Source organism: Tasmannia lanceolata, unplaced genomic scaffold (assembly GCF_043159265.1).
Source record: "Tasmannia lanceolata isolate RefF3 unplaced genomic scaffold, GAP_Taslan_0.1 ptg000016l, whole genome shotgun sequence".
NCBI lineage: Eukaryota > Viridiplantae > Streptophyta > Magnoliopsida > Canellales > Winteraceae > Tasmannia > Tasmannia lanceolata.
The window spans coordinates 1,887,789-1,915,648 of NW_027518693.1; the positions used below are offsets into that span (position 1 = coordinate 1,887,789).

At 43.3% G+C, this 27,860-nt stretch overlaps 1 protein-coding gene across 1 annotated transcript; it reads right to left on the reverse strand.

Moving 5' to 3' along the window:
* Window positions 1-1,505: 1,505 nt before the first annotated feature.
* Window positions 1,506-27,520, reverse strand: LOC143848859 (alpha-terpineol synthase, chloroplastic-like). The gene is made up of 10 exons (XM_077357916.1): window positions 26,868-27,520; window positions 26,414-26,582; window positions 26,173-26,326; window positions 4,881-5,050; window positions 4,451-4,697; window positions 3,995-4,370; window positions 2,742-2,960; window positions 2,493-2,631; window positions 2,125-2,373; window positions 1,506-2,008 (listed from the first exon to the last, which is right to left on the reverse strand). Exons 1-10 carry the CDS (start codon window positions 27,518-27,520, stop codon window positions 1,709-1,711), a joined length of 2,676 nt encoding a protein of 891 aa, XP_077214031.1. The 3' UTR covers window positions 1,506-1,708.
* Window positions 27,521-27,860: the final 340 nt, after the last annotated feature.

Below are 27,860 nucleotides of genomic sequence, written 5' to 3' on the forward strand. Positions count from 1 at the left end.
ACAGATCTAGAACAAAAAAATTCAGGTAAGGATAGGACAACAGGACCTTTTGCATTAACAAAGAAAAGAAACAAAAAAATTAAAAAGGAAGAGGAGAATCATGACCTTGCTATGAAGGAAACGAACTCCACTCCCACAGAGAAGAACTCTCCTCAAAACCTTTCCCAAAGATACCCCAGGAACTGAAATTTTAGCAATCTTCCAAAGAACTCCTTGTTACAGTCACTACAAGCCTATTTATAGGCTGCACATTAAGATTCTAGAAAATTGACAGCTTTATGCAGCTGTAATTGCTGACATGGCCTTCCTCTTGGAATGCCATGTGGCACATCTAGCTGTCAGTCAAAACTGAACACTGAACACCGTGGAGAACCAGATCTGTTTCAGATCTATGTTACTCTCCTCACAAGTCCAGTCTAAACTGAACACTTCAATTAACTTTGAATGCAATTATGAAGTAGAGTTAATGTCCTGTTTATTTTAGATTATGACAATTGATTGTGGGGTCCCCAACCGATTATTGGACACAAATTTAGTGCAATTTTGGCTGCAATTATCGGTCGGGGACTCTACAATCGGTTGTCATAATCTAAAACAAACAGGGCCGAGGATATAATTAGGTCCTCAAAATGAATCCTGCTATTGTTCTACCCATGAAAGATACAAAAAGTCAATTGGCTTTTCTTGATCGAAACTTCACGACAATGTTAAATAACCAGAAACTGAATTTTGTGCTAAAGGAGCAGCAGCAGATTCATTGTAAAATGGCATTCAAGCATTTCAAACTCGCTGTCATCTGAGCAACATTGTGAACTAAACATCCAGTATTGTAAGCGATTTCATAGGACCGATGACTGAAGGCTTATACCTGAGGAGTCTCTTGACTTCCAGTTCCAAGTCACAATGTTCAATCGCTTGAATTCTGGAAGCTTTGCTCATTGACCAAGTGATACAACAATCATGAATTTCAGCCACTAGTTTTGTCATTTAATTCAGCTTTTAGGAAGAGAATTCATGCCTATTTTCTTAGATGATTCATAAGAATCCAGAACACTAATACGATATTATTAACATTCCATATATTTAGGGGTCTCGCCAACTCCTAGCTTATCTACCAAAAAAACATTTCAAGATTTAACAGTTTTCTTGTTGAGAACCCAGATCTAAAGGTCATTGAATCATATAACAAAATCGAGTGTCAGCTGCTGGATAGAACTCATTCTCTTCAGTTGAGCTAGTGATATTGGATGTTCAATTTGATAACCTCAGGAAAAACCGGTTACCAATAGATCTTGATAAGATTCAAACCTAATCTGAATTCCACATGCCGAATTTCAGATCTGGCTCTGGTCTTCTAACAAATTTCCCAACCCAGGAAGACAGAAATGTATTCTTGCACAGGTCCGGAAGAAAAATAAAAATGTGTGGCTGTTTTAGATGTCTAGCAGGTACTCAAAAAGATAGAATTTTATTTGTAGAAGTTAAATTGAGTAATAGTATTGAAATGGACTTGTTGTTTCGAAGGCAATGACTAGAAACACATCACAGTTAATACCATAATATTATGTAATTTTTTTATTCTGTATATAGCATGAGTAATCTTGCTAGTTCATGTAAATAACATTAGATTTGGGTTTAATCTGATAACCACTGACATGAAGCTACTATTAATCCTTCAATATCATCTACATAAATCAGGCTGGGCTAACTATTCCATAACTGAAATGGGTTCAACCAACAATAACATGAATCGCTCCTTGGTTTCATTGTTCGAAACCTCAAATCCATCGCCATATTGGTAGTACCACTGAAAAATCCTTGCGAAATCCAACACAGCATTTTTAAGAGTTTTGGGAAGCAAAGAACAGGAGCCATAATCTCTATTTATCTTCTTCCACATATCACTAATTATACCTCTTATATGTTCACGAGCAGTTGCCTCTAGAGCACCTGTTTCATGCATATAACATTGGATCGATTTCGGGACATCACCTCTCTCTAGCTCTGCCTGCAATGGTGAAAGAGATACAAGTATGCAGTAAATTCAATGATTTAAATATCTTAACATTCAAAGGTCATATAGTTAATGAAACAAGACTGCTAAGTGATGCATAGCTCATGTACCGTTGAGGTCCCCAAATCATTGCAGAGTCGAGCAATCATCGATGAACAGCGTATGAGATTCGGATAATTGTATAGGTACTCCATTGCCTCCTTTGTTATCTCTGATTTTGATGAAAAATATGTAGTGGCCACTATGACTGGCCCTGATGTTGAAATCCATGCATTGGTCAGATACTCATCAAGTGCCGGCATGTATCCATTATTATACCATTTTGCCTCCACAAGGTATGCTTTACATAGACCTGCCCACTGTATTAAATAAAACCACTCAGAGATAAGTTGAACACTTAAGTATGACATAAAATTAGTTACTTGAATTATGCAAGAGTAAACATCAAACTAGACAAAAAAGATATTGAATGCACTACCATTTTTATCAGGTACTGGGTGGTTTCCCATCCCTGTTCTTTTAGGGTATTATAAGCCATTTCATTGACGGTGTTGAAGAGAGCTAGAAAACATATCCTCATGTACTCTGGAAGTTTTTCCATGGCCCTAACATCCCATCTGAAAATTTCCACCAATTATTCGAAAGTACAAGAATTAAAAGAAGCGTCATAAGCTCTCAGAATATTGTGAAATTTCTCCTACAAAATGAAAAAAAATAAAAACACCACCTTTCGACCGCATCAGTAAAGAGCTCTAGTTCTTCCATAGATCCATAGAGATCATAGACATCATCAATGGTAGTTATGAGTTGAGTTACTTTTGTAAGCTCTTTTCTAGACTGTGCTAACTCTGGTTCGGACGTAATTCCAAGACCCCATAGAAAGCACTCTAGCAAACGGTCTCTGGCAAAGCTTAACTTATTACCAAGTCCCAAACTTCCCCACCACCTAGCAAATGGTAAGAACAAAAGATGAGAAAAATGGAAATCTTTTAAGTGGTAACTTACATACCCTCACACATTCACTATAAATAATCTTAGATAGATTATATTATATTATCATTCCCTTGTTTTGGTAATCCCAGCTTGTAACAAGACTTCTTTTATTGGCCATTGTTAACCTTTTGGAATTTGTTAATAACACCTGCCAATAGCCAACTAAAACTGTGTAAACAAAGAGGGGGTGGGTCCCAAATTCCATTGACCGTGCATCCCCCCCCAACACACGCACTCTTTAGTTTTTATGTGGGAATAGTTTGCATTCTCTCTCTCTCTCTCTCACATGGGACATTTACTCTTCCATGTGAAATCCCTATACTCTAGCCGAGCATCATTGTGGCACAAAAAGTAGTTCTTTGCACCACTTTCTCCTTTTACCTTATATTTGCGCCGCATATCGTGGGGGCCAATATGTTCCCTGCATAGGATCATGTACTAGCATTCTTGACCCATACTATGCATGGGCGAAAACCAATGGACCCCACCCCCTATGCATGGAGTTGGGGTTTAGATATAGGCCCACCATGGGGTGTAAAATGGTGGCCCCCACAATATGCATGATTTTGGGTAGATATGGAGGGTCCAACCATATCAAAACTTGAGATGTAAATTGGTGGGCTCCACCCATGCTATGCATGAAGTGTAAAAAATCCAGAACAGAAAAAATTCCAATAAAAAATCTAATAAAAAATCCAGCAAAGAAAAAGGTTTTCAAATACAATTTTCCATTGTAAGAAAATGAATGACAAAGGAAAGAAGCAAGTTAAGTATATAGGCTAATGATATTTTCATATTTCCACTACCATGTTTTGGTAATTGATGAGATGGACTCACATTAGCTTTTATTAATAAACATGTTGTCAAAAGCTATTACAATTCTAGAGAAGCTCTCAACAACCAATTAAACAATAAGGGAGAGAGATAGAGGTATGGATGGATAGATATAGATATAGAAGGATCATACCAGCTGCATGCTCTTCTTACCTAGCCATGTCTTTAATATCAGTTTGGTATATAGCTTGCACCATGTTGTAATCCAACTTAGCAAATTCAAATAACAATGGGATCATATCTGCTTCTCCAACGTATGTTTCTATGTACCACCTTGCCTCCAACCTTGGAATGCTCCAGTGGAAAGGAAGCTCCAAGGCATGCTCTACTTTTACTTTTAGGTTCTGGTCTAATATTTTCCCTTTGAGTTCTTTGAGATGTCTTGTTGTGAAAGCTTTGGCCTCGTCCAAGACCATCTCCCCTTCGAAAACAAGGTGTGAAGCTTCATACAAGCTCAAGATCCCCTCTATATCCTCACAAAGTGATTCCATAAATTTACCATTCTCGTCCAACAACCCATTAAAAACATCTGTCTCTCACAAACACTTGGAAAGTTAGATATCACAGTAAGTTTAAAAGCAATTGTGTCATTAGAGCATATTTAATTACCTTGTGAGACCTTGAACCCATGTTGCCTAAGAAGCCTAAATTGGAGAACCATAGTATAGAGATCATCCTCCATCCTCATGTTGATGTCACTTAGTGCTTCTTTGATCTCAGTCTTGAAGTGATAATCCACACCAAGCCTTTGGAGGGTATCAATAAGCTTCAATTGAGCTACTGGTTGGTCAACTTTTTGGATCAAATCCGTCACGTCTTCCTTTAGCTTCTCTAGCCGTCTCTCATACATATCACCCTGCATAAAAAACATACCAGTTCAAATTTTCATACTCCCAATGTTGGGGAAACACAATGGATTGCAATAATCACCGTGTAATCACCCTTTTTTTTTTATGAGCGAGCTGGGGTTTAACAGGGACCCCTACCGATTTATTAGATATAGAAAAAGATATCTATTGCCGATTTATTAAATAATCACCGTGTAATCACTCTTTACAGACTGAATGAAGTCATAATCCCCAAAGCTTTGTGGGTAATTTGCTGATCGCCGATTAATAGTAGGCTCCAATGTGTGGGTGCTTAGTATGCATGTAATGTGCTTAGACATGTTTACATTTCTTCTTGCTGTCTGCGAAGGCACAAGAGAAGCTGGCAAGCGTGGTAAGGAAAAAGGGATGAACAGGGAAAGGAGAGGAAGAGCCTTAGTATCAAAGCTATGATTTTGAGACCACTGTTGAGTGTATTTATACCCTCTTGGGAGACATTTCTGTGCTTTTTGGAAAAATGTAATCGTTCTATCCAAAGTTTTAAATTTTAGTTTGGGGGTAATTTCGGTCCTCACCGAAACCGAAATTTTAGCTGAAATCCCGAAATCCCAAAATCTCAGCTGAAATTCGGCAAAGGCGCTTGAAATGTCGGTTTTTTGTGCCGAAATTTTGGCCAGAATTTTCATAATTTCAGCTGAAATTCTGTAAAGAAATATAAAAAAATAATATATTATCTAAATTTCGCCGAAATTTCAGAAATTTTGACCGTTGAAAGATTTTATCTAAATCTCTTGGGAGCCTTCTTTATACAATTACTTGGTTGAAAGCTTGTTGAAATTGATTTCTACTCTGTACAATACAAAAGTGGCAACTAAAGATCTCAACTTTTTTGTTCTTGAAAGAACAAAGAAGCCGCAAGGATTTCAGTTTGGGATTGGATTCCGATTAAGTTCTTCTCTTCCTCCTCCATCTATGCAATGAGAGGAGCCACTACATCGACATTCAGAGCTCTCGGGTTTGAGAAACACTGAGCACTTAGTGGGGAGTAGATCAAGCAGTGATTATCTTCTCAGATAATCTATGGTAAAGTTTTCTATTCTTCTATATTTCAATTCATCCCCATCATGAATCTAATAACTAGGAACTTGGTCTGGTCGGTGGAAAAGGAAAAAAATTAGTTTTTCGTGTACCAAAGCTTCCACCGCGTGTACTGATTCCACCACAGACTTTCAGTGCATACACCATATATATTGTGCAAATCCTCCCCGTATCTCATACAACGGATCTCGTACATCCATGCAATCTATAAATCTGGGATCATAATATTCCAAGGATCATAATGGATCAAGCGAGTTGTGACTGGGATCATCGTAGGGATCCGATGGTCGAACTAGTACAACCTCAAATAAGCCCCACTAAGACCTCGCTCTGTAATCATACTACTGTCGCATTGGGCAGGTTGCCTCCACCAGGACATACACCTGAAGATGGCCGTAAGATCATGCAATACCCCTAATCACATCTTATGTGTACGTTCTCCTCCAATCCTCATCTACTAGGCTGGTAGCTAAGGAGGGTGGACACTGACTACCCCCTTGGCCCACCCAAAGATAGACCTTCCAATCATACAGCCTGGGGCCGCAAATGCAATTGCAAAACCATTTCAAAATACACACAATTGTTTTCGAAATCCTTTGATAAACCTTATACCAAATCTCATAGCTAGGCACTTTTAAAGGCCCCATGTTATGATTGAAACTGTAGATGACTTTCCTCTTTACAAGAGGTGAAAGATTCCATGGCCGACATCCCTATTGACCTCATGACTACCTAAGGACCCAATACTTCCTGAATGTGACCCTAAACCCATAGCCACTATAAGGCATACCAATGTCATGGTGCGGGCTCACAAACCAATATGACCCCTCAAGTCGAAGGACATATAAAGGGTCCAGTCTTGGACGAATAGACTTACCTTTAGTCCTACCCATATGTTATTCTGGTACGATCCCATTCAACGCGTGAACAATTCACTGCACCCATTCATCTTGGTTAGGATCCACAAGTACAAAAGAATTAGATGTAGGTTGGCTTCCAGTGGGAATTAGATGTAGTTTGGCTTGAAGAGCTAGATTTTGCCATCAATTTTGCTAGGAGGGATAAGTTAAAAAAGAATTCTCTCATCGTGAAACTTGGTTGGATCTTGAAATAAACAAAAGGTTCGTGCCACCTTGCATTGTACTAAAATGGGCCCACACTGCTTCATCTCGACATCAGCCATTGGGCTTTCCCGCAGTAATGCAATGCCCAAATATTAACTTCAGTAGACAATCATGACCCATGGCTTAAATGCCCGCAGATGTCCAATGAGATCCTCGTAGTGAATAGCCCTAGTAGAGGAAAATTAATCCCACGTTATTTGTACTAACCATTGAATGATCCCAACCATTGGTCAATGGGCTCTTGCTGATAGAATGAGAATTGGGGCATACATTTCTTTTTAATTAAATATAGAGACCGGTTCACCACCCTTGCAAATCAGTCTTCAACATTTTTGTGAAGGGGTGAGGTTAAAAGACATGTTTCTTAGTAAGTTTAATCTCAGCCGTTCACAGAAAGGTGATACCTAATGGGGTCCAAAATCTGCAACCAATCGGCTGTTGACACGTGGCCCTCACAGGGACCACTGCAAAGCCAACACTTGTCCCTGCTAGGTATGACACCTGGACCAATCGGGGACTTCCACCTGCCCCTCCTAGGTATGAAACCTGGTCCATACAGGGGCTACCACCTGTCCTGGACAGGTGGCTCAGAACCACTATAAATAGCCTTCACTTGTGCTAAGGTGAGGGATCTGAGATCCAAACCCTAAGCTTTTTGCTCTGACATTGCTCTGCACTCCTGCTCATACTGACTTGAGTGTCGAAGCGCCCGTCCGGAGCACCACTCCGGGTTGGTCTTCTGACCCTTTGTATCCTTGTCTGTGCTTGTGCAGCGCATGACTCCATTGGCCCTTCAGCTGTGGCTTGCCAGATCAGCCCTTCCGGGCCTACCATAACCTGTTACCAATTTTAGACCTAACAGATTTGGCGTCATCCGTGGGACCCCGGAACAAAAAGCTGTTCGGAACCTCACTCAAGCAATGGTAGGGAAAAACGGAAAGCATGTGCCAACCTCCCGGACGACCCGGGCTACAGCCCCCCGCGAAGGAAGAAGCGAGCGACTGGCCTCGCAGATAGAGGCCGAGGCGGTAGGGGAGCAAAGTCCGACCCGCTCGGACCCTACCCCGACCCCAAGGGAGATGCGGGCCCTTTTCCAAGAAATGACAGTTATGATTGCGCAGTTCAGGAATCCGGCCCCCGCACTCCAGCAGCACCCATTCGAGGCTTCTCAGCCCACCCAGAGGAGGGGAAGCTCCCGCAGAGAGCACACGCCCCTGCCCCGGGATCAGACTCGTCACTCCACAAGACGAGATCACCTCTCCCGGAACAAGCATGTGCGCCCCGAGCCTCGCCTACATCACCGGTCACGATCTCCTTCCGTACAAAAGCATGGTAGCAGGAGAGACCCCACGCACGGAGAAGGATCGCGGCACCGGCGAAGGAGTCCGGCCAGTCAGTCCGGCTCTGCTATGAGCCCGCCGGCAAGAAGAGAGAGGCCCGTCCACCGGGCAGAGAAGAGAGACGACCCGATTTTACTAAGGATCCAGCAGATCGACCACCGGATTGAAGAGCTCGCCAGAGAGCAGGGCCGGCCTGCCTCCCGGATCTTCACAAGCACTCCCCCATTTTCGGACAGAGTGCTCAGCGCGGCAGCCCCCGCGGGCTGGAAGATGCCGCAGATTTCGCAGTATGACGGGACCACCGACCCCGTGGACCACCTGGAGACTTTCAGGACTACAATGCTCCTCCACGGGGCGTCGGATGGATTCCTTTGCCGGGCATTCCCCACCACATTGACCGCAGCCGCGAGGGACTGGTACTCGCGGCTCAAACCCAGGTCCGTGGACAATTTCGATGACTTTGGGGACGACCTGGCCCATCACTTTATGAGCAGCAGAAGACCCAGGAAGACGACGGCTTCGCTGATGGCCCTCAGGCAGGGAGATGATGAGGCCTTGAAAGTGTTCGTTGGTCGCTTTAATAGGGAAGCTCTTCAGGTTCCCAACTTGGATCCCTCCGCGGCCACGAATGCCCTTATGGCCGGCGCCCGATCAACTGACTTCAGACGAGCAGTGGCCCGGCGCAATCCGCAGTCCCTCGCAGACCTGATGGCCGGGGCAGAGGAGTACATCTCGGTGGAGGAAACTCTCGTCGCCCTGGACTCTGCTAGCAAGAGAAGGCCTGAGGAGAAGAACCCTACCAAGCAGCGTATGGATGATAAACCTCAGAAGAAGGAGAGAAGCCCTTCCCGCGAGGAGAGAAGCCCTTCCCGCAGGGAGAGAAGCCCTTCCCGAAATGGGAGAAGCCCCCACCCGAGAGAGCATTACACGCCGCTGACCGCGTCCAGAGCATAGATCCTGGCAGCCATTCGGGAAGAGGATTTCATCCGGTGGCCGGAGAAGCAAACCTCGACGGGGAAAAGAAACATGTCCCAGTACTGCAGGTTCCACAAGGACCACGGCCATGACACCAACGCGTGCCTTCATTTGAAGGAGGAGATCGAGCAGCTGATCAGCAGAGGGTACCTCGGAAGGTACTTAAAAAATAATGACAACAGAAGAGAGCGCAAGGACAAGCCGAGGAACAGAGGCAGAAGCCCCCGGGACGCTCAACCTCTGGACGACCGCATCCAAGCTCCTGCCCCGGCCAACCCCCCTTCTCAGGTACCTCAACCTCAACCTCAACCTCATGGTGTTATTGGTACCATTTCAGGAGGGCCGACCGCAGGAGGAACCTCTTCATCAGCCCGCAGGACTTATGCCCGGCAGGTCAACGCCATCCATACCTGCAGCAAGAAGGCCAGGCTAGAGAACGAGATATCCTTTTCAGATGCAGATCTCGACGGCCTGATCCTCCCGCATGATGATGCCCTGGTCATCACCATGCTGGTGGCGAACTGGGAAATGAAGAAGATCTTGGTCTACAACGGGAGCTCCGCAGACATCCTCTATTATCACGCCTTTGAGCAAATGCTGATCGGAACTGACCGTCTGAAGCCGGCCAACTCTGATCTGTTCGGGTTCTCCGGAGAAGTTGTCAAAGTTGAAAGACAGATCGAGCTTCCAGTTCTTATCGGGGAGCCGCCCTGCCAGTCCTTCGCCATGGTGAACTTCTTGGTGGTAAGGGCCAAGTCGGCCTACAATGCTATCCTGGGACGCCCCGGCCAGAATCTCCTCCGAGCTGTTCCCTCCGCCTATCATCAGAAGATGAAGTTCACTACACCAGGAGGTGTAGGGGTTCTCAGAGGGGATCAGCCCCAGTCGAGGCGGTGCTATGTAGCGGCACTGAAAGGGAAGAATGCGTCCCTTTGTACAGCGATGACTACCTGAGGGTTGTCCAGATCGGCTCTGCCCTGTCAGAGGCCGCGCAGCAGGATCTTGCTCAGTTCCTCAGAGCCAATGCTTGAAGGCCTGTAAAGAATCTCTGTAATTAAATTTCAAAGAGAAATAAAGTGGAGTTGTCACTAAACAGTGTCCCTCATTTTTGAGTCACTAATATATGCCAGCTCCTCCAATAAAAGACTCTAAGTGTTTGCAGACTTAGCTCTCAACCTAAGTGTTTGCAGACTTAGAGAACGGCAATGGTGCACTCCGGCGCGTCCAATTTGGTGTGGAGATCAGTTCCAACCATGGACCCGCCCAAGTGGAAAACCACCTCAAAGACCTGCCCGGCCTGGCCGTCCAGCGCCTAAGCCGGACAGGATATGGCGCAATCGCTAGACGCCAAAAGACCTGCCCGGCCTGGCCGTCCACAGCCTAAGCCGGACAGGATATGGCGCAATCGCTAGACGCCAAAAGACTCTAAGTGTTTGCAGACTTAGCTCTCAGCCTAAGTGTTTGCAGACTTAGAGAATGGCAGTGGTGCACTCCGGCGCGTCCAATTTGGTGTGGAGATCAGTTCCAACCATGGACCCGCCCTAGTGGAAAACCACCTCAAAGACCTGCCCGGCCTGGCCGTCCACAGCCTAAGCCGGACAGGATATGGCGCAATCGCTAGACGCCAAAAGACTCTAAGTGTTTGCAAACTTAGCTCTCAGCCTAAGTGTTTGCAGACTTAGAGAACGGCAGTGGTGCACTCCGGCGCGTCCAATTTGGTGTGGAGATCAATTCCAACCATGGACCCGCCCTAGTGGAAAACCACCTCAAAGACCTGCCCGGCCTGGCCGTCCAGCGCCTAAGCCGGACAGGATATGGCGCAATCGCTAGACGCCAAAAGACCTGCCCGGCCTGGCCGTCCACAGCCTAAGCCGGACAGGATATGGCGCAATCGCTAGACGCCAAAAGACTCTAAGTGTTTGCAGACTTAGCTCTCAGCCTAAGTGTTTGCAGACTTAGAGAACGGCAGTGGTGCACTCCAGCGCGTCCAATTTGGTGTGGAGATCAGTTCCAACCATGGACCCGCCCTAGTGGAAAACCACCTCAAAGACCTGCCCGGAATGGCCGTCCAGCGCCTAAGCCGGACAGGATATGGCGCAATCGCTAGACGCCAAAAGACCTGCCCGGCCTGGCCGTCCACAGCCTAAGCCGGACATGATATGGCGCAATCGCTAGACGCCAAAAGACTCTAAGTGTTTGCAGACTTAGCTCTCAGCCTAAGTGTTTGTAGACTTAGAGAACGGCAGTGGTGCACTCCGGCGCGTCCAATTTGGTGTGGAGATCAGTTCCAACCATGGACCCGCCCTAGTGGAAAACCACCTCAAAGACCTGCCCGGTCTGGCCGTCCAGCGCCTAAGCCGGACAGGATATGGCGCAATCGCTAGACGCCAAAAGACCTGCCCGGCCTGGCCGTCCACAGCCTAAGCCGGACAGGATATGGCGCAATCGCTAGACGCCAAAAGACTCTAAGTGTTTGCAGACTTAGCTCTCAGTCTAAGTGTTTGCAGACTTAGACCTCCTCAGCTCAGCTCTAAGTGTTTGCAGTGTTTGTAGACTTAGACCTTTGCAGCTCAGCGGTGGTACACTCCGGCACGTCCGCAATGGCTTGAAGATCAGTTCCAACCAAGGACCCGCCCTAGTGGAAACCCACCTTGAAGATTCTAAGTGTTTGCAGACTTAGCTCTCAGTCTAAGTGTTTGCAGACTTAGACCTCCTCAGCTCAGCTCTAAGTGTTTGCAGTGTTTGCAGACTTAGACCTCTGCAGCTCAGCGGTGGTACACTCCGGCACGTTCGCAATGGCTTGGAGATCAGTTCCAACCAAGGACCCGCCCCAGTGGAAACCCACCTTGAAGATTCTAAGTGTTTGCAGACTTAGCTCTCAGTCTAAGTGTTTGCAGACTTAGACCTCCTCAGCTCAGCTCTAAGTGTTTGCAGTGTTTGCAGACTTAGACCTCTGCAGCTCAGCGGTGGTACACTCCGACACTTCCGCAATGGCTTGGAGATCAGTTCCAACCAAGGACCCGCCCCAGTGGAAACCCAACCTTGAAGATTCTAAGTGTTTGCAGACTTAGCTCTCAGTCTAAGTGTTTGCAGACTTAGACCTCCTCAGCTCAGCTCTAAGTGTTTGCAGTGTTTGCAGTGTTTGCAGACTTAGACCTCTGTAGCTCAGCGGTGGTACACTCCGGCACGTCCGCAATGGCTTGGAGACCAGTTCCGGCCAAGGACACCCAGTGAAAAACCACCTTATAAAGCCCAAGTTCTGAAGACTTGGATCCAAGCAGTGGTTCACTCCGGTCCGTCCCGAAATGGCTTGGAACCCAATTCTGGCCAGGGACCACCCGTGGAAAACCACCTGAAATCCGAGTTCAGAAAAATGGGATCCTGCATTGGTGGTTCACCTCGGTTCGCCTCTAAATGGCTGTGAGCCAACTCCCGGCCAGGAGAGTACGGGGGCCAAAAACCACCCACGATGAAATCCAAGTTCTTAAACTGGGGTTAAGGAGCCGCTTGGTTCACTCCGGTACAATACTATGGCCGGACAGGATATTTTTCCTGGTCATCTCAGGCCGACCAGAAAATGAGGTCATCTCAGGCCGACCAGAAAATCTGGTCATCTTAAGAAGACAAAATTCTGCCCGACCGAGCCGCCCAGAAGGCTTAGCCGGACAGGATATGACGCGTTCGCTAGAAGACAAAAGTCTGCCCGGCCGAGCCGCCCAGAAGGCTTAGACGGACTAGATATGACGCGTTCGCTAGAAGACAAAATTCTGCCCGGCCGAGCCGCCCAGAAGGCTTAGCCGGACAGGATATGACGCGTTCGCTAGAAGACAAAATTCTGCCCGGCCGAGCCGCCCAGAAGGCTTAGCCGGACAGGATATGACGCGTTCCCTAGAAGACAAAATTCTGCCCGGCCGAGCCGCCCAGAAGGCTTAGCCGGACTGGATATGACGCGTTCGCTAGAAGACAAAAGTCTGCCCGGCCGAGCCGCCCAGAAGGCTTAGACGGACTGGATATGACGCGTTCGCTAAAAGACAAAATTCTGCCCGGCCGAGCCGCCCAGAAGGCTTAGCCGGACAGGATATGACGCGTTAGCTAGAAGACAAAATTCTGCCCGGCCGAGCCGCCCAGAAAGCTTAGCCGGACTGGATATGACGCGTTCGCTAGAAGACAAAATTCTGCCCGGCCGAGCCGCCCAGAAGGCTTAGCCGAACTGGATATGACGCGTTCACTAGAAGACAAAAGTCTGCCCGGCCGAGCCGCCCAGAAGGCTTAGCTGGACAGGATATGAGGCGTTCGCTAGAAGACAAAATTCTGTCTGGCCGAGCCGCCCAGAAGGCTTAGCCGGACAGGATATGACGCGTTCGCTAGAAGACAAAAGTCTGCCCGGCCAAGTCGCCCAGAAGGGCTCGGCCGGACAGACCTCCAGTGCAAATTCTGCTTGGCCGAGCCGCCTAGAAGGGCTCGGCCGGACAGACCTCCAGTGCAAATTCTGTCCGGCCGAGCCGCCCAGAAGGGCTCGGCCGGACAGACCTCCAGTGCAAATTCTGCCCGGCCGAGCCGCCCAGAAGGCTTAGACGGACAGACCTCCAGTGCAAATTCTGCCCGGCCGAGCCGCCCAGAAGGCCTAGACGGACAGACCTCCGGCGCAATTTCTGTCCGGCCGAGCCGCCCAGAAGGGCTTGGATTATGGCAGTAAGTTTTCTTGCTTCTCCAAGCCGTCATAAATGGCTCGGAGAACCAGGGGGCAACTGATGGGGTCCAAAATCTGCAACCAATCGGCTGTTGACACGTGGCCCTCACATGGACCACTGCAAAGCCAACACTTGTCCCTGCTAGGTATGACACCTGGACGAATCGGGGACTTCCACCTGCCCCTCCTAGGTATGAAACCTGGTCCATACAAGGGCTACCACCTGTCCTGGACAGGTGGCTCAGAACCATTATAAATAGCCTTCACTTGTGCTAAGGTGAGGGATCTGAGATCCAAACCCTAAGCTTTTTGCTCTGACATTGCTCTGCACTCCTGCTCATACTGACTTGAGTATCGAAGCGCCCGTCCAGAGCACCACTCCGGGTTGGTCTTCTGACCCTTTGTATCCTTGTCTGTGCTTGTGCAGCGCAGGACTCCATTGGCCCTTCAGCTGTGGCTTGCCAGATCAACCCTTCCGGCCCTACCATAACCTGTTACCAATTTTAGACCTAACAATACCCAAGTCAAAGCAGAGAATTAGGTGGTGGAACTAGTAAAATGAATTAATTTGGCATGATAAGGACCACAGTATTATTAGTTAGGACGGTCCACAGTAGTCAAAACCTTTCTTGCTGCTCTCAGTCTTTCAACAAGAGAAAGAAACGATTTTCCCTTGTTCGCACAACAAGAAGCCAAAAACATTGATATTTTCCTGTCAGGAAATTTTGGTAAAGATAAAATACGACTTTCGTGCTTGAGCATCGCGGTTTGTTAGTTCTAGGGAAAAAAACTTTAGGACTATCCAACGACTGTAGTTTAGATCCTCACGTGATGAAGACAACATGTGGGTGGGGACCTTCTTTTCTTTCTAAAGAAAGAGATGCTTTTGATGGTGATTTTCCACCCCTTATGGCCCAACATCCTCGCTGGCACACCGTACTGTGGGAGGTACGCTCTGATACTATTCTGTCATGCCCAACACGACTAGGTAAATATTGTCCTGTTCTGGGTCTTTTACCATCCCCGGTTTTGCTTTCCAACAGCACTAACCGTGCCTGACCCACTCTGCTGGGTCACGCCTTGGAGATGCTAATAACGCATCTACACAGAGAGGGGGGTTCACATATATTGCCTAGGAACTTTCTCTCCATTTCTGATGTGGGATCTTACAATATAAATACACTCATCACTTGTCTCATAACCACACCTATTGGAGTCAAAATAAGGCTATCGATAGCACAACTGACACATAGTAAGGGACCCATGAGAGCATGTTGAGCACCACCGATCCTTCCACTTCGGATACAAGAACCGGAAGAGTTCGGCCGAGAGGAGGGATGGCACGCCCCTGACCTCAGGGCACACGACATTTGTGGATGAGGTGGCCTTTCTGTCTTGCAATAGACCGTATGCGAAATGCCATTTGTGATTGACCCTAGCAAGTCCCAGTAAATAACATATTTAAAACAAGGTGTCAATATTAAAAATAGGGTGTTGGAGATGAAATTTGTGCCACTATCAAAAGCTGGGCAAAAATATTTGAAATCAGGGTGCAAATATCAAAAGCGAGTGATGGCATCTGACAACAGGGTCCTAGTATCAAAATTAGGTGATAAAATTTGAAAATTAGGTGCCAGTATCAAAACTAGGTGATCGCATTTTGAAAACTAGGCGTTAATATCAAAACGGGGCTATGATATTTGAAATTGAGAGCCAGTCCAATAACCAGGTTGTTAGGGTGTTATAGTTACATGGGCACTCGTAAACCTACCTATGTGAGTGTGGAAGTGGTGCCCCTTCCTATGAGAATTGGCTAGCCTCTGTGGACCCCGATCCGAGAGAGGCGGCAGGGACGTGTGCCCCACGCGCTAACAGTCTCAGGATCATCCACGTGAATGGAGAGCTCTACCAAGGAACTCTCGAAAGAATAATGCCTCTCACAGCATGAGTGACGATATGAAAGGTGAGATACCTCTCGATTCGGGGACTAGCCCAGATTCGAGGCGTACCTTAAACAAAGAAGAGTCGCCATCCAAGGAAAAAGGCAAATGGGCCTTGGATCCCATACTATGCTCTGTTGCAACGGATAACCAGAGATATAAAATAAGGTTCGTGCCTGGTTACGAATTCGGAAGGTCTAAAGAGCACCTCATCCGCCCAAGTGCAAACACCTGGTCTCTTATGCCATTTACTTAATAATTTTGAAGAGCTTTGGGCGAAAATCATATGAAATGGGAATAAATATCTCCGAGAAGACGTCTATCTAATCATGCATGTCTCGGAGATGAAATCAAAGGCACACAAGATAAAATAAAAGAAACATGTGTCACCTAAGCATAGCTAGGTTATAAGTGACATGCCTAATGGGTGTCTAAGTTCTGATGAACAAACACATGCATGACACACCAAAAAAGTATAAGGTCTGCGCAATAAAGTAAGAAAACACTGCAAAACATAGAAAATGACTCGATACCATACAACCCTAAAACTCTAATCTATACCTAGGCCCGAGTCTTTAGATGATCTGATGTTCATCCAAAGAAGCCTATGTATCCCCGCCTCCACGAGAATCAAGGCAACGTAGTTCTTCGCACCTATTCTAAGCTATGATGCCTAAGACATCTAGACCTCTATCCTAGACTCGATCTAAAAGACCAGACTAGTTCTTAAAGCTTCTTGTGTGATTATTTAAATTCCAATGGATTGTAGATTTTAGGACACCCTATATGTCTTAACTAAATGCAGGTTAGCCCTAAGCTAATGCAGGTGGTTCCTATAATCTATGTGTAGCTAGGCTGTACGCCCTAAGGGAAACAATGGGATCACTAGCGTATCCAAGAATTAATCATCAGTCAGCGATATGAATCGCCAACTGACTGGACGGAGGCGCTCCTATAACTCTAGGACAGACTCCTAACTCTAACACAAACACAAACAAACCACACAACACATCAAAGACAAACTCAAAACTCTAAAACTCTTTAACTAGGATAAACTCCTAACTCTAGAGGAAGATCTTGTTGAAAACAAGGTTTTGAAGATTTTTGGTATTTTTTCTTAAAATGGGTAAATGATTTATTTACAAAAGGTTTGGCTGGACCTGAGATAAGAATCTCAAGCTGCACTACGTACCTCGTGGAAGAGGATCAAGCCAACGTAGTTCGAAACAGATTCCCTAACTACTCCTAATGACTCAAGATTTTTGAGATTTTTGGTTTTTTAGATGTTTTTGTTGTTTTTAAGTATTTTTGACTCAAGGGGGACAAATCCTATCATCATAAGGGGAGGACAGACTCCTGATATCCCGCAAAGGTTGGACAGCATCCTATGCTTTGCGGGGGAAAAGAATAGAAACACAGCTCTGCAAGGGTTGGACAGCATCCTATACCTTGCAAGAGTGGATAAAAACATGATACGATGAGAGGTAGAATAGAATCCTAACCCCTATGATGATAGAATTTGATTCCTGAACAAGAGGATTGACTCTCTAAACTAAGGACGGATTCCTGTGCTAGTGGACTAATCAAACTAAGATAAAGCTCAACAAGTAATAAGGAAAGACCTTGTGCATATTTGGCAAAGGTAAAACATCCAGCCGGGCCGGACAGCTACCTAGCCCTAGGGTGCAACAAATGTGCAACCCAATACCCATAAGGGTAAGGGGTATGTTGCCAAGCCGAGTAGGATGTTCTCCCAAAACCAAATGATGCACAAAGAGGAGGGTTTAAGACCTATGAGACTAGAGGTAGTCTTCTAGAGGTTAACTCAGGTTGATTAATTAATGAGACAATGCCTGTCTCCAAAGATTTGGATCTAAAAGACTAGGCAAGTCTTTTGAGAAAATAGAATGCTATTTGGACTGTGCAAGTCCCCTAGAAATGGGCTTGGGCTAGCGCCTTCATCGCCCTTGCAACGAGAGGGAATTCTAATATCTAAAGAATTTTAACAGAAATCTATAAGACTGTGTTAGTCTATCAAAAAGAGAAGAAAAAAAACTACCAGATAATCGCAAATTTTATTCTAAAAATAAATCAAGTGCTAAGCAAAGAAGAATATATAATCTAATAGTAATCATAAAATGATAAATAACATTAATTAGTCCAGACCAGCCGCTGGATAGCCTAATAAAGTAAAAACAATATCAAACACTTCAAAACCAACCACAAACCCCAATACGGGGACTCCAATGAAATCAGATGATGCCAAAGTAATCATCTGATATCATATACACATGATAATATTTCTAATCCCGCCTTGAGATCAGACAGTACTCATGTCGATAATATCGAATAGAGTAGTCATCTGATCTCCTTCTTCCTATTAACAATTTATTTAAATAAAAAAAGAAATGAGTATAAAAGCAAAGCAAACATTTAATACATATTCAATTTGCACACTCGCGGGATTTTGAAAAAAAGAAACAAAATAAACATCTGATCACTAATAAATTTACATGCTTGTAAAAATTAAGCAGCCAAACAAGTATCTCTCCTGTATATTTTTTTTTATCAACTAATAAAAATTAAAGGACAACTTAAATCAAAATGACTACTAAAATATGATAGCTCTCATATCAGCAATTAAATAAACAGCCACAAGCATCATTATATCTTAACCATAATTCTACAACGTCCATTTAAACTTCTACTCCTCACATTTTCCACATCAATATATAACAGTAAATCAGCTAAAATGAGAATTAACATACATATTTCAGATTATGATTGTAAACAATTAACGTCAACAACTGTAATGTAGAGAGGAACAATGGTACATAAAAAATATATATATTCTATTTTTGCAAGCTTGCCAAAATGACGGCTCAAACATGGCTAGACAGATATATTTTCTACATGACTAAACAAAATGAATCAAAACAGTGTATATAGATCCAAGAAATTTCAATTTCCAAGCAATACATACCAAATTGACCTATATGTGAACAACATTGGGAACAAATCTAAAGTGGCCTGAATCTGCCTTTTGAAGAGACATATACATTGATCATACAAACATAAAACCTGAAATGATCTATACCTCTACATTAAACGACAATATTAACTTCCATGATAAAGATTACACTAGTATGATTCAAGCATTAATATTGAAAATTTTAAAATTGGGATGGAATCAATTTTTAAACCATAAGACATTATGCCCAAACTCTTTTGAAGCCATTTGCCAAACATTGGATGTGCAATATTTAAGACAGATTTATGCAACACAAAGACCGACACAGTAACCGAACCTTAGCTCTCTATTAACTCACAACAAAACCATAAACAGATCTAACACCTTATAATGCAATAAAATAAAATATCCAAACATTTAGCAAATGAAATCAATACTAATTTCCACATCAAGCATGCCTAATCATTTCAATCCGCATATGAAACTAAAAGCAGAGTACCTGAATCCCTCTGAAGTTGATGAGTTTTAGATTTCTGATTCTCTTACTGGAATTCTAAAAAAAATTCCAGTTCTTGCTGTTCACAAGATCAAATTCGTTGAATAAAGAACCTCAAATGTAGATCCGAGCTTCTCCTTTTCTTCTACTCAATTTCGGATTAAGATAGAGAAGTTAAATTTCAGTAGAATTTATGAATGAATTGGACAGCAGCTCTTTGATTCCGGAGAAAATAACGATCAGCTCTCCTCTAAAAATTCTCGGATCTCTCTCCCTCTCTTGCTCTGAAATTGCAAGATTCTAACAAAATTCGATCGGAGGAGGAGAAAAAATGCTTAAACTATCAATGGAAATTTCAATTGAGCAACAGATGATCTCGATCACAAAGTGACTTTCCAGAAAAGACAAGAGAAACAGATCTTCTTCTTTATAATGAAATGGATCACTAGATCTAGAAATTGAAAGTGAGGTTTAGAACTTTGAATTAGGGCTTCATGAAGAAAAACAACGAAATCTAGGATTTCCAGTCAAAGCTTTGTGCAAAGAGCGAGCTTAGAGGTACGAATATGTCGTTCGGGACTTGGCCGGAGCTACAGCAAGGCTGCCAGAGAAGATAATCGGTCGGAGCTTGAGGAGCGGAAAAAGCTAATCGGAGATTTGCTGGAAAAAAGGAGATCGGAGAAAATGGTTTTTGGCCGGCTGGAGCTTAGGATTCCAGTGAGATCCTCCAAAGAAGGTGATCAGAAAATTCTCCCTTACTCTGCACAAATCTAGAATTTTATGATTCAAAACACAAAGGATGTAGATCTAGGGTTTAGAAAAATTGGATCTAAGGTCTTAGGCTTTATATCTAGGGTTTCAAGTTAAACAAAGCTCCAGATCTTACATGAGGGAAGATCGAATCAAATCGCACATATTGAGAAGAATACACAATGATCTACCGGAGCTCAAGCTCACCGGAGGAGGTGGAATTGCCGGAGAAGAAGAAGTACGGTGGCTTGCAGGTGGTGAAGTGAAGAAGAAGGAGATAATGGCGGCCTCTTCCTCTTTCTCTCTCTCTCTCTCTGATAGATCTGGAAATGATCTCTAACCGAGATGAAGAAAAAAATCCCCTTTCTAATCTTTCTCCCTCTCTGCGCGTTTGGGCGAAAATGAGAAGAAGGTGAACTAGCTGATGATTCAAGGGTAGGTGATGAGCGAAAATAGCCGGCGAGAATGAGTAACTACCGGCCGAAAAATGACCGGCGGCAATGGTTGATCGGAGAAAATGAAGAAGAAGCTTGGAAAATGGGTTTTTGCTCTTCTCCCTTTTCCTCTCTGCGAATTTTCCTCTTCCCTTTCTTTTTTTCTGTTTTGATTTTCGTATTTAAAGAAAATTTTGGGAAATGATATTGGCACTCCAAATTTGATGGGCGCGCGGTTGCGTGAAAAGAAATGATAGGCGCGCGATTTTGCGCGTCCTATATGGCTAAATTCAGCCCTCCCCAGGATAAACTCACCTCCCTTTTTCTGGTTTACACAACGGTCCTTTCTCGGCTCGTTCGCTGGGCAAACGCATTCCGATTTCAACGAAATTTTATGGGGACCTAGCCGGGACCTTGACCTAGCTAAGGGTGGAGTTTGGGACCCTGCCTAGTTGATTTAATGGGGTTTTGCGCAAAATCGAAAGGATTAGGGCACAGTCAAAATGGGGTGTCTACAGATGCCCCTCTTTGGCAGAGCGTGCTTGTCGCGCGAATGTCAAAGCTGAACAGACAACACATTTTGACTGGCCCAAAATTAAAGAGTTTAAAATTTTTGATTTTTGATTTTTGAAAATGATATCCACAAGATAACACGGTGAAATAGCCTTTCGCCGGACTCTGACTTTGCAAACGCTGGTGAGATAGCCTCTCTCCAACTCTTAACTCAGTACATATTGACGAGATAGCCTCTCTTGCCAACATTAAAGGATAGATTTGATTGTAAATGATCTTGAAATTTGAAGAGAAAATGAATCTGGATGCCGTGTGAAAACGTTCTTGAATGCCGTGTGGAAACGGACTTGGAATGCCATGTGAAAATGGACTTGGAATGCCATGTGAAAATGGACTTGGAATGACTTGGAATGCCGTGTGAAAACGGACTTGAATACCTTGAATGCCGTGTAAAAACGGACTTTAAATGCCGTGTGAAAACGGACTTGAATACCTTGAATGCCGTGTGAAAACGGACTTGAAAATATTTTATTTTTTTAAATCTTTCAAATGGTGAAAGAAATGACCAAACTCCAAATCGCGGAGCCATTGGCGAAAACAGCTTTTAAAATCTTTCAAATGGCGAAAGAAAAGACCAAACTCCAAATCGCGGAGCCATTGGCGAAAACAACTTTTAAAATCTTTCAAATGGTGAAAGAAATGACCAAACTCCAAATCGCGGAGCCATTGGCAAAAACAACTTTTAAAATCTTTCAAATGGTGAAAGAAATGACCAAACTCCAAATCGCGGAGCCATTGGCGAAAACAGCTTTTAAAATCTTTCAAATGGTGAAAGAAATGACCAAACTCCAAATCGCGGAGCCATTGGCGAAAACAGCTTTTAAAATCTTTCAAATGGTGAAAGAAATGACCAAACTCCAAATCGCGGAGCCATTGGCGAAAACAGCTTTTAAAATCTTTCAAATGGTGAAAGAAATGACCAAACTCCAAATCGCGGAGCCATTGGCGAAAACAGCTTTTAAAATCTTTCAAATGGTGAAAGAAAAGACCAAACTCCAAATCGCGGAGCCATTGGCGAAAACAGCTTTTAAAATCTTTCAAATGGTGAAAGAAATGACCAAACTCCAAATCGCGGAGCCATTGGCGAAAACAGCTTTTAAAATCTTTCAAATGGTGAAAGAAATGACCAAACTCCAAATCGCGGAGCCATTGGCGAAAACAGCTTTTAAAATCTTTCAAATGGTGAAAGAAATGACCAAACTCCAAATCGCGGAGCCATTGGCGAAAACAGCTTTTAAAATCTTTCAAATGGTGAAAGAAAAGACCAAACTCCAAATCGCGGAGCCATTGGCGAAAACAGCTTTTAAAATCTTTCAAATAGTGAAAGAAATGACCAAACTCCAAATCGCGGAGCCATTGGCGAAAACAGCTTTTAAAATCTTTCAAATGGTGAAAGAAATGACCAAACTCCAAATCGCGGAGCCATTGGCGAAAACAGCTTTTAAAATCTTTCAAATGGTGAAAGAAAAGACCAAACTCCAAATCGCGGAGCCATTGGCGAAAACAGCTTTTAAAATCTTTCAAATGGTGAAAGAAATGACCAAACTCCAAATCGCGGAGCCATTGGCGAAAACAGCTTTTAAAATCTTTCAAATGGTGAAAGAAATGACCAAACTCCAAATCGCGGAGCCATTGGCGAAAACAGCTTTTAAAATCTTTCAAATGATGAAAGAAATGACCAAACTCCAAATCGCGGAGCCATTGGCGAAAACAGCTTTTAAAATCTTTCAAATGGTGAAAGAAAAGACCAAACTCCAAATCGCGGAGCCATTGGCGAAAACAGCTTTTAAAATCTTTCAAATGGTGAAAGAAATGACCAAACTCCAAATCGCGGAGCCATTGGCGAAAACAGCTTTTAAAATCTTTCAAATGGTGAAAGAAAAGACCAAACTCCAAATCGCGGAGCCATTGGTGAAAACATCTTTTAAAATCTTTCAAATGGTGAAAGAAATGACCAAACTCCAAATCACGGAGCCAAAGGCAAAAATATTTTTTAAATGAAAGGAAAATTCATTGAAATGATTGAAGAAATGACCAACTTTGATCGATTTCACAAGGTGAATAAGTCATTCTTCGCCAAGAATGATTGAAAATGCATGATCTTTGCTGAAGATAAAACTCAAGAAACTTGAAGAAAATTCCAGGTATTGACCCTTCTTTAACAGGTAAAAAAGCATTATGCTGAGGTTTGAAGGTTGGGGAGCAAATTCTAGACTCCATTGAGGAAATTGATTTTTCTTGGGAAGTTGACTCTTCAGGAGATTTGGCTTAAGACGTGCTCATATCTCTCTTATTTCAACTTGTTATACACATTGGCACTGATTACCTTTTCTCCTTGATATCTTTTATGACGCAAGTCATAATAGATGCCCCTAGTGTATTGTACTTCCATGACAAGAGTCCCAAGGAAAGTAAAACCAGGATAGGTAGGAAAATTTGGGTTTGTATAGGTTCTTTCTTTGGAATAAAGATGGGATAATGGCTACGCTCAAAGACTTCTCCTTTCATTGACCACTATTTGAGGTTCGCTCTTTCCACCACCTTCTGCTTGAAATTTGACATCTTCAACATTTCTGAACAAGATATTTCTCGCTTTTCTCTGGTACTTAAACCAGGGTCTATTCATTTTTATCACTTCAGAAAGTATACACCCATTCTTCCAGTGCCAGATGACTTGGACCTTGAAGGAAAACAAATATGAATGAGGAACAGACTTCCAAGACTCTATCAAAGAAAATGTACATTATTCAAGGGACTTGACTCACTTTTGATTCACCCTTAGACCTTATGTGTATTTTTAAATGGTAAGGCTAGCCGTTCTCAGAATAATTTCAAAAACCATGTCAAGAGGCATTAATTTCCTCCATCGGTATTTCCGTCATGGTTATTACCCCCTTTGGATTGCTCAGTTTTAATGCTCCTAGTTTAAAAAGGGTGTCAAAGTAAGTCTCACTGACACTACTTGGATTCCAAAATCCTGCCCAGTGTAGTGATTGCTTTTTCATCTCTTCGAGTCTCCTCTGCTGGGAACTCCTGATTATTGCATTCCAGGTTTCTGGTTTAGCAAACCATTTGCTTCAGTTTTTGCCTGGAATTCTCATACTACTCAAACTTCAGAATTCTTCATAATCGAGGAACTCCTTCCATGTCTTATCAGCTCACTTTTTGTGGAAAGTCTTCGCCTATGACTGGATTGCCTCTTCAAGTTTTCAATCCATTGGACCGCTACCCTCATTTTGCATAAGCCGGCTTCTTTGGTTATCGACTTAGCAAATACATGACTTTATCTAGGCCGCCCTTTCGGGTTTTCAACCTAGTGGGTCTTCAGACTATCGTTCTTTTCATTTCTTTCTGTTTTTGTTTTCAATTGCCTTGAACCTTTGCTCGTTTCACCAGAAGAACTTTATAGGTAGGCTCGGGTTCAAAAGGGTTGGATATCAGAAGTTCAAACGATTTGGACCGAATCTGGTCTTGCCAGACTACCTACGTACCCCAAAAATGGAGGATCAGATCCGCGTAGTTCGCTTTGGGTTTAACAAAGAATGGTTTAGCTTTTTAGCTTCAAAATTTTGGAAGGGGGATGATTTAGATTTTATCCCAAAGGTTTTGACCGAACCTGAATTGATCAGGTTGCCTACGTACCCCCGAAGAGTTGGGGATCAGGTCCGCGTAGTTCGGGTGCATAAAATGCCCCTGGTTTATAATGTGGTTGAAAGAATTGTTTGGTTTTAAAATGTTGGCTCAAAGGGCTCACAAAAGGATTTTTAAACATTAGGATTTTGGCAATAAAGGCTCAAACGTCCAAGGATGGCCTCCTGGTGTTTTGATGTACAAGCTTTTGAATGTTTAAGGTTCAAGACTTTGAGATTTTTATTTTATTTTTTTTTATTTTTTTAGAGTCTGGCGGTATTTGCAAGCAAGACTTCAACTATGGTGCTCCACTTAAACTTGTGCGCTTCTCGAATATTGAACTCATGCTCAAGATTATACTGCTCTCAATAGTCTCCAAATGTTGGAGACAATTCTGATATTCAATCTATCTCATAGACTCCATCACTTGGGTCTTTGATTTTTCTAAGGAGTTGTCTAAGGGACACATTCCCGTCTCCTTCTTATCTTTTTCTCATGCCTTTCTTTCTTTTGAATATTCTCTTTCTTTTGGACATAAGAATTGTCCTTACTATCTGAATACAATGACTTGAAATCCCACCAGGATGTACAACCCTAGTGTTCTTCTCGGGGATCAAGTTCTATGAATACAACTTTGCATCTGAAAACCTTCTCTCAATGTTCTCATCAGCTTCACTTGATGTCTGATGCTTCACTCTCTTGAATTTTTGCTTTTGACTAAATGTCTAAAGCTGATGGAGTCTTGCTTTTCATCACAACAAGGCATTCACCCGGTTTATCCTTATAGGATCAAGCAAGACTACCTCAAACCCCCTCTAAATAGGTTTATCAATTTTTCGCTTTCCTCGGGAGATAAAGTTTTGCCAATCAGTCTTTCCCGAGTTTCGGATTTCAATACCACTATCAACAGCTTTGATTTCTTCTTTGAGTGGCTATGCTCGACGCTCTTCCTCTAGTTTGATCATGTTTCATATCTCGAGGGGAATTTCGTCTGCATTCTCATCCGAAAAGGGTGTCTTTAGTTATTTTAAACATTAGATCTAAGAGTGAATCATAGAACATCAAAGATATAAAATGAACAACTTTATTGAATTGAAAACTGTATATACAATGGTAACACTCTTTTTCTCTTCTTCTTTTTTTTTTTTTTTTTGACGCGCCTCAATAGGCTCTACATTGGACTTGACAAAGAACGGAAACAACAAACTCTTGAATGAACAAGATTGACAAACATGACACTCTTTTTATTGACACTACAAGACGCACTAACTCTCAACACGAGAGCTAGTATACACTTGACGGAAAATAAATCTTGAAATATGACACTTGACACATGACATTTGAAACATGACACTTGAACTGAGACAAGGAACTAGCACTGATGTTCATGAGTAGCACGCCTTCCTCCATGATAATGACAACTACTGAGTCCGATCTCGGAGTAAGAATCGCGGAAAGGGTAATCCTACAAAGTCCGGATGACCTGGCTTGTATTGATCTCCACCCTTTGACCTCCCTGAAGTCTTTTTAGTCATGACAGAACTTTCCCGAATCTCAAACACTAACTCTTTTCCTTTCACAGCTAGTTTGCCACTCGGTACCGGGGTATGAGCAATAACAGTTGGCTTTGCAGACAGCTAAACAGGATCATCATTTTCGATTCTCAGAATATATGGAACATGCTTCGGTTCACTTGACCCTGGAAAGTGGGAGGTAGAAATAACTGGTTTTGCGAGAGGCTGAATGAATCCATCATCCTCATCTGACTTCAAAACATACGCATCCCGTCTCAGAGGTCTCTGATAAGTACTGAGCTCATGTAGAATATGGAGATCCTCATCTATCAAGTCTTGGATCTTGTGCTTCAGTGCAACACAATAATTGGTACTATGGCTAAGACATTGGTGGTACAAACAATAGCATTTACCATCACTCTGCTTCTCTGAGTTTTTCAACAGATTTGAACACGGTGGTAAGGTTAACTTTCTCATTCTAACCAACTTCTTGAGAGCTGCTGCTTGTGTACAAGGTAATTTTGAAAATTTTCTTTTCAACTCCTTGGCTGGTTTTTCTTTTTGAACAAAAGGTCTCTTTAAAGGTTGAAGGGAGGTTCTACTATAATTCATTTCCTTTTCAGCAATAAAGGATTTCATTCCATCTGGTTTCTCCTTGGATGACCTTTGCTCATAATGGATGACTTCCTCTACATTTCCATAAGAGAACCGATCAAGAAACATGTCCACTAAATCTTTCAAACTTGTGATATCCCTCAAGTTTAAAGTGAAAAACCATTTCTTAGCTTCACCAGTTAAAGAGAGTGAAAACAACTTGGCTATCTGCTCTGGAGATAGGCCTTTCATTTCTAATACAGGAATATATGACCTTAAATGACTCCTCGGGCATCCCATCCCGTCATACATGTCAAACTTAGGAACTTCAAACTCAGGAGGGAGAATAACATCTGGAAAAAGGACATAGTCATTAAGGTCAAACTTCTTTTTGTTCTGAACCCTCTTATTTTCTCCATCGCAATCCAATATCCCAAGCTCTTCTAGTAATGATTTTCCTTTGTCTAACTTGGTCTTATGTTCACAAAATTTCTCCTTGATATGTGGTCCATTATCAACATTATGCACTGATGACTTCTCAGACTGGTCCAGGCTTGTAATCAGATGAGAGTTTAAAATAGGCAGATTCTCAGAAATCATGGGTGCCTTCTCCTTTTCTTGAGCTTTCAAACGGGTCAACTCTTCTTTCATATTTGCTACCCGTAGGACGAGAGTCTTCATCATGTCCAATATCTCCATTTGTGTTTCCTCAGATTCAGCCATTTAGTAAGAACCGCGTAGAACAGGTGAGGGTTGAATAGAAATAGGTACTGAAAATGAGTGAAGTCAACAAGGTCAGACTCCCGCCATGGAATTGACAAACACTATAGTTCAATATAGGGTAATCAAATGAAAATCTCATATGCAAGTTGAGACAAAAGATGATACGAATATATCCTCTAATAGATAAAATCTGACAGCATAACATCTATGCAAAGAGATATGGTAAGATCAGCACATAGAGTTTGTCAACAAGTCTAAAAGGATACCGACCAAACCCAAGGTATTTGGAGAAAATTCGGCAGCATAACAGCTACATAGGGAGGTCAGGGTAAAGTAAACT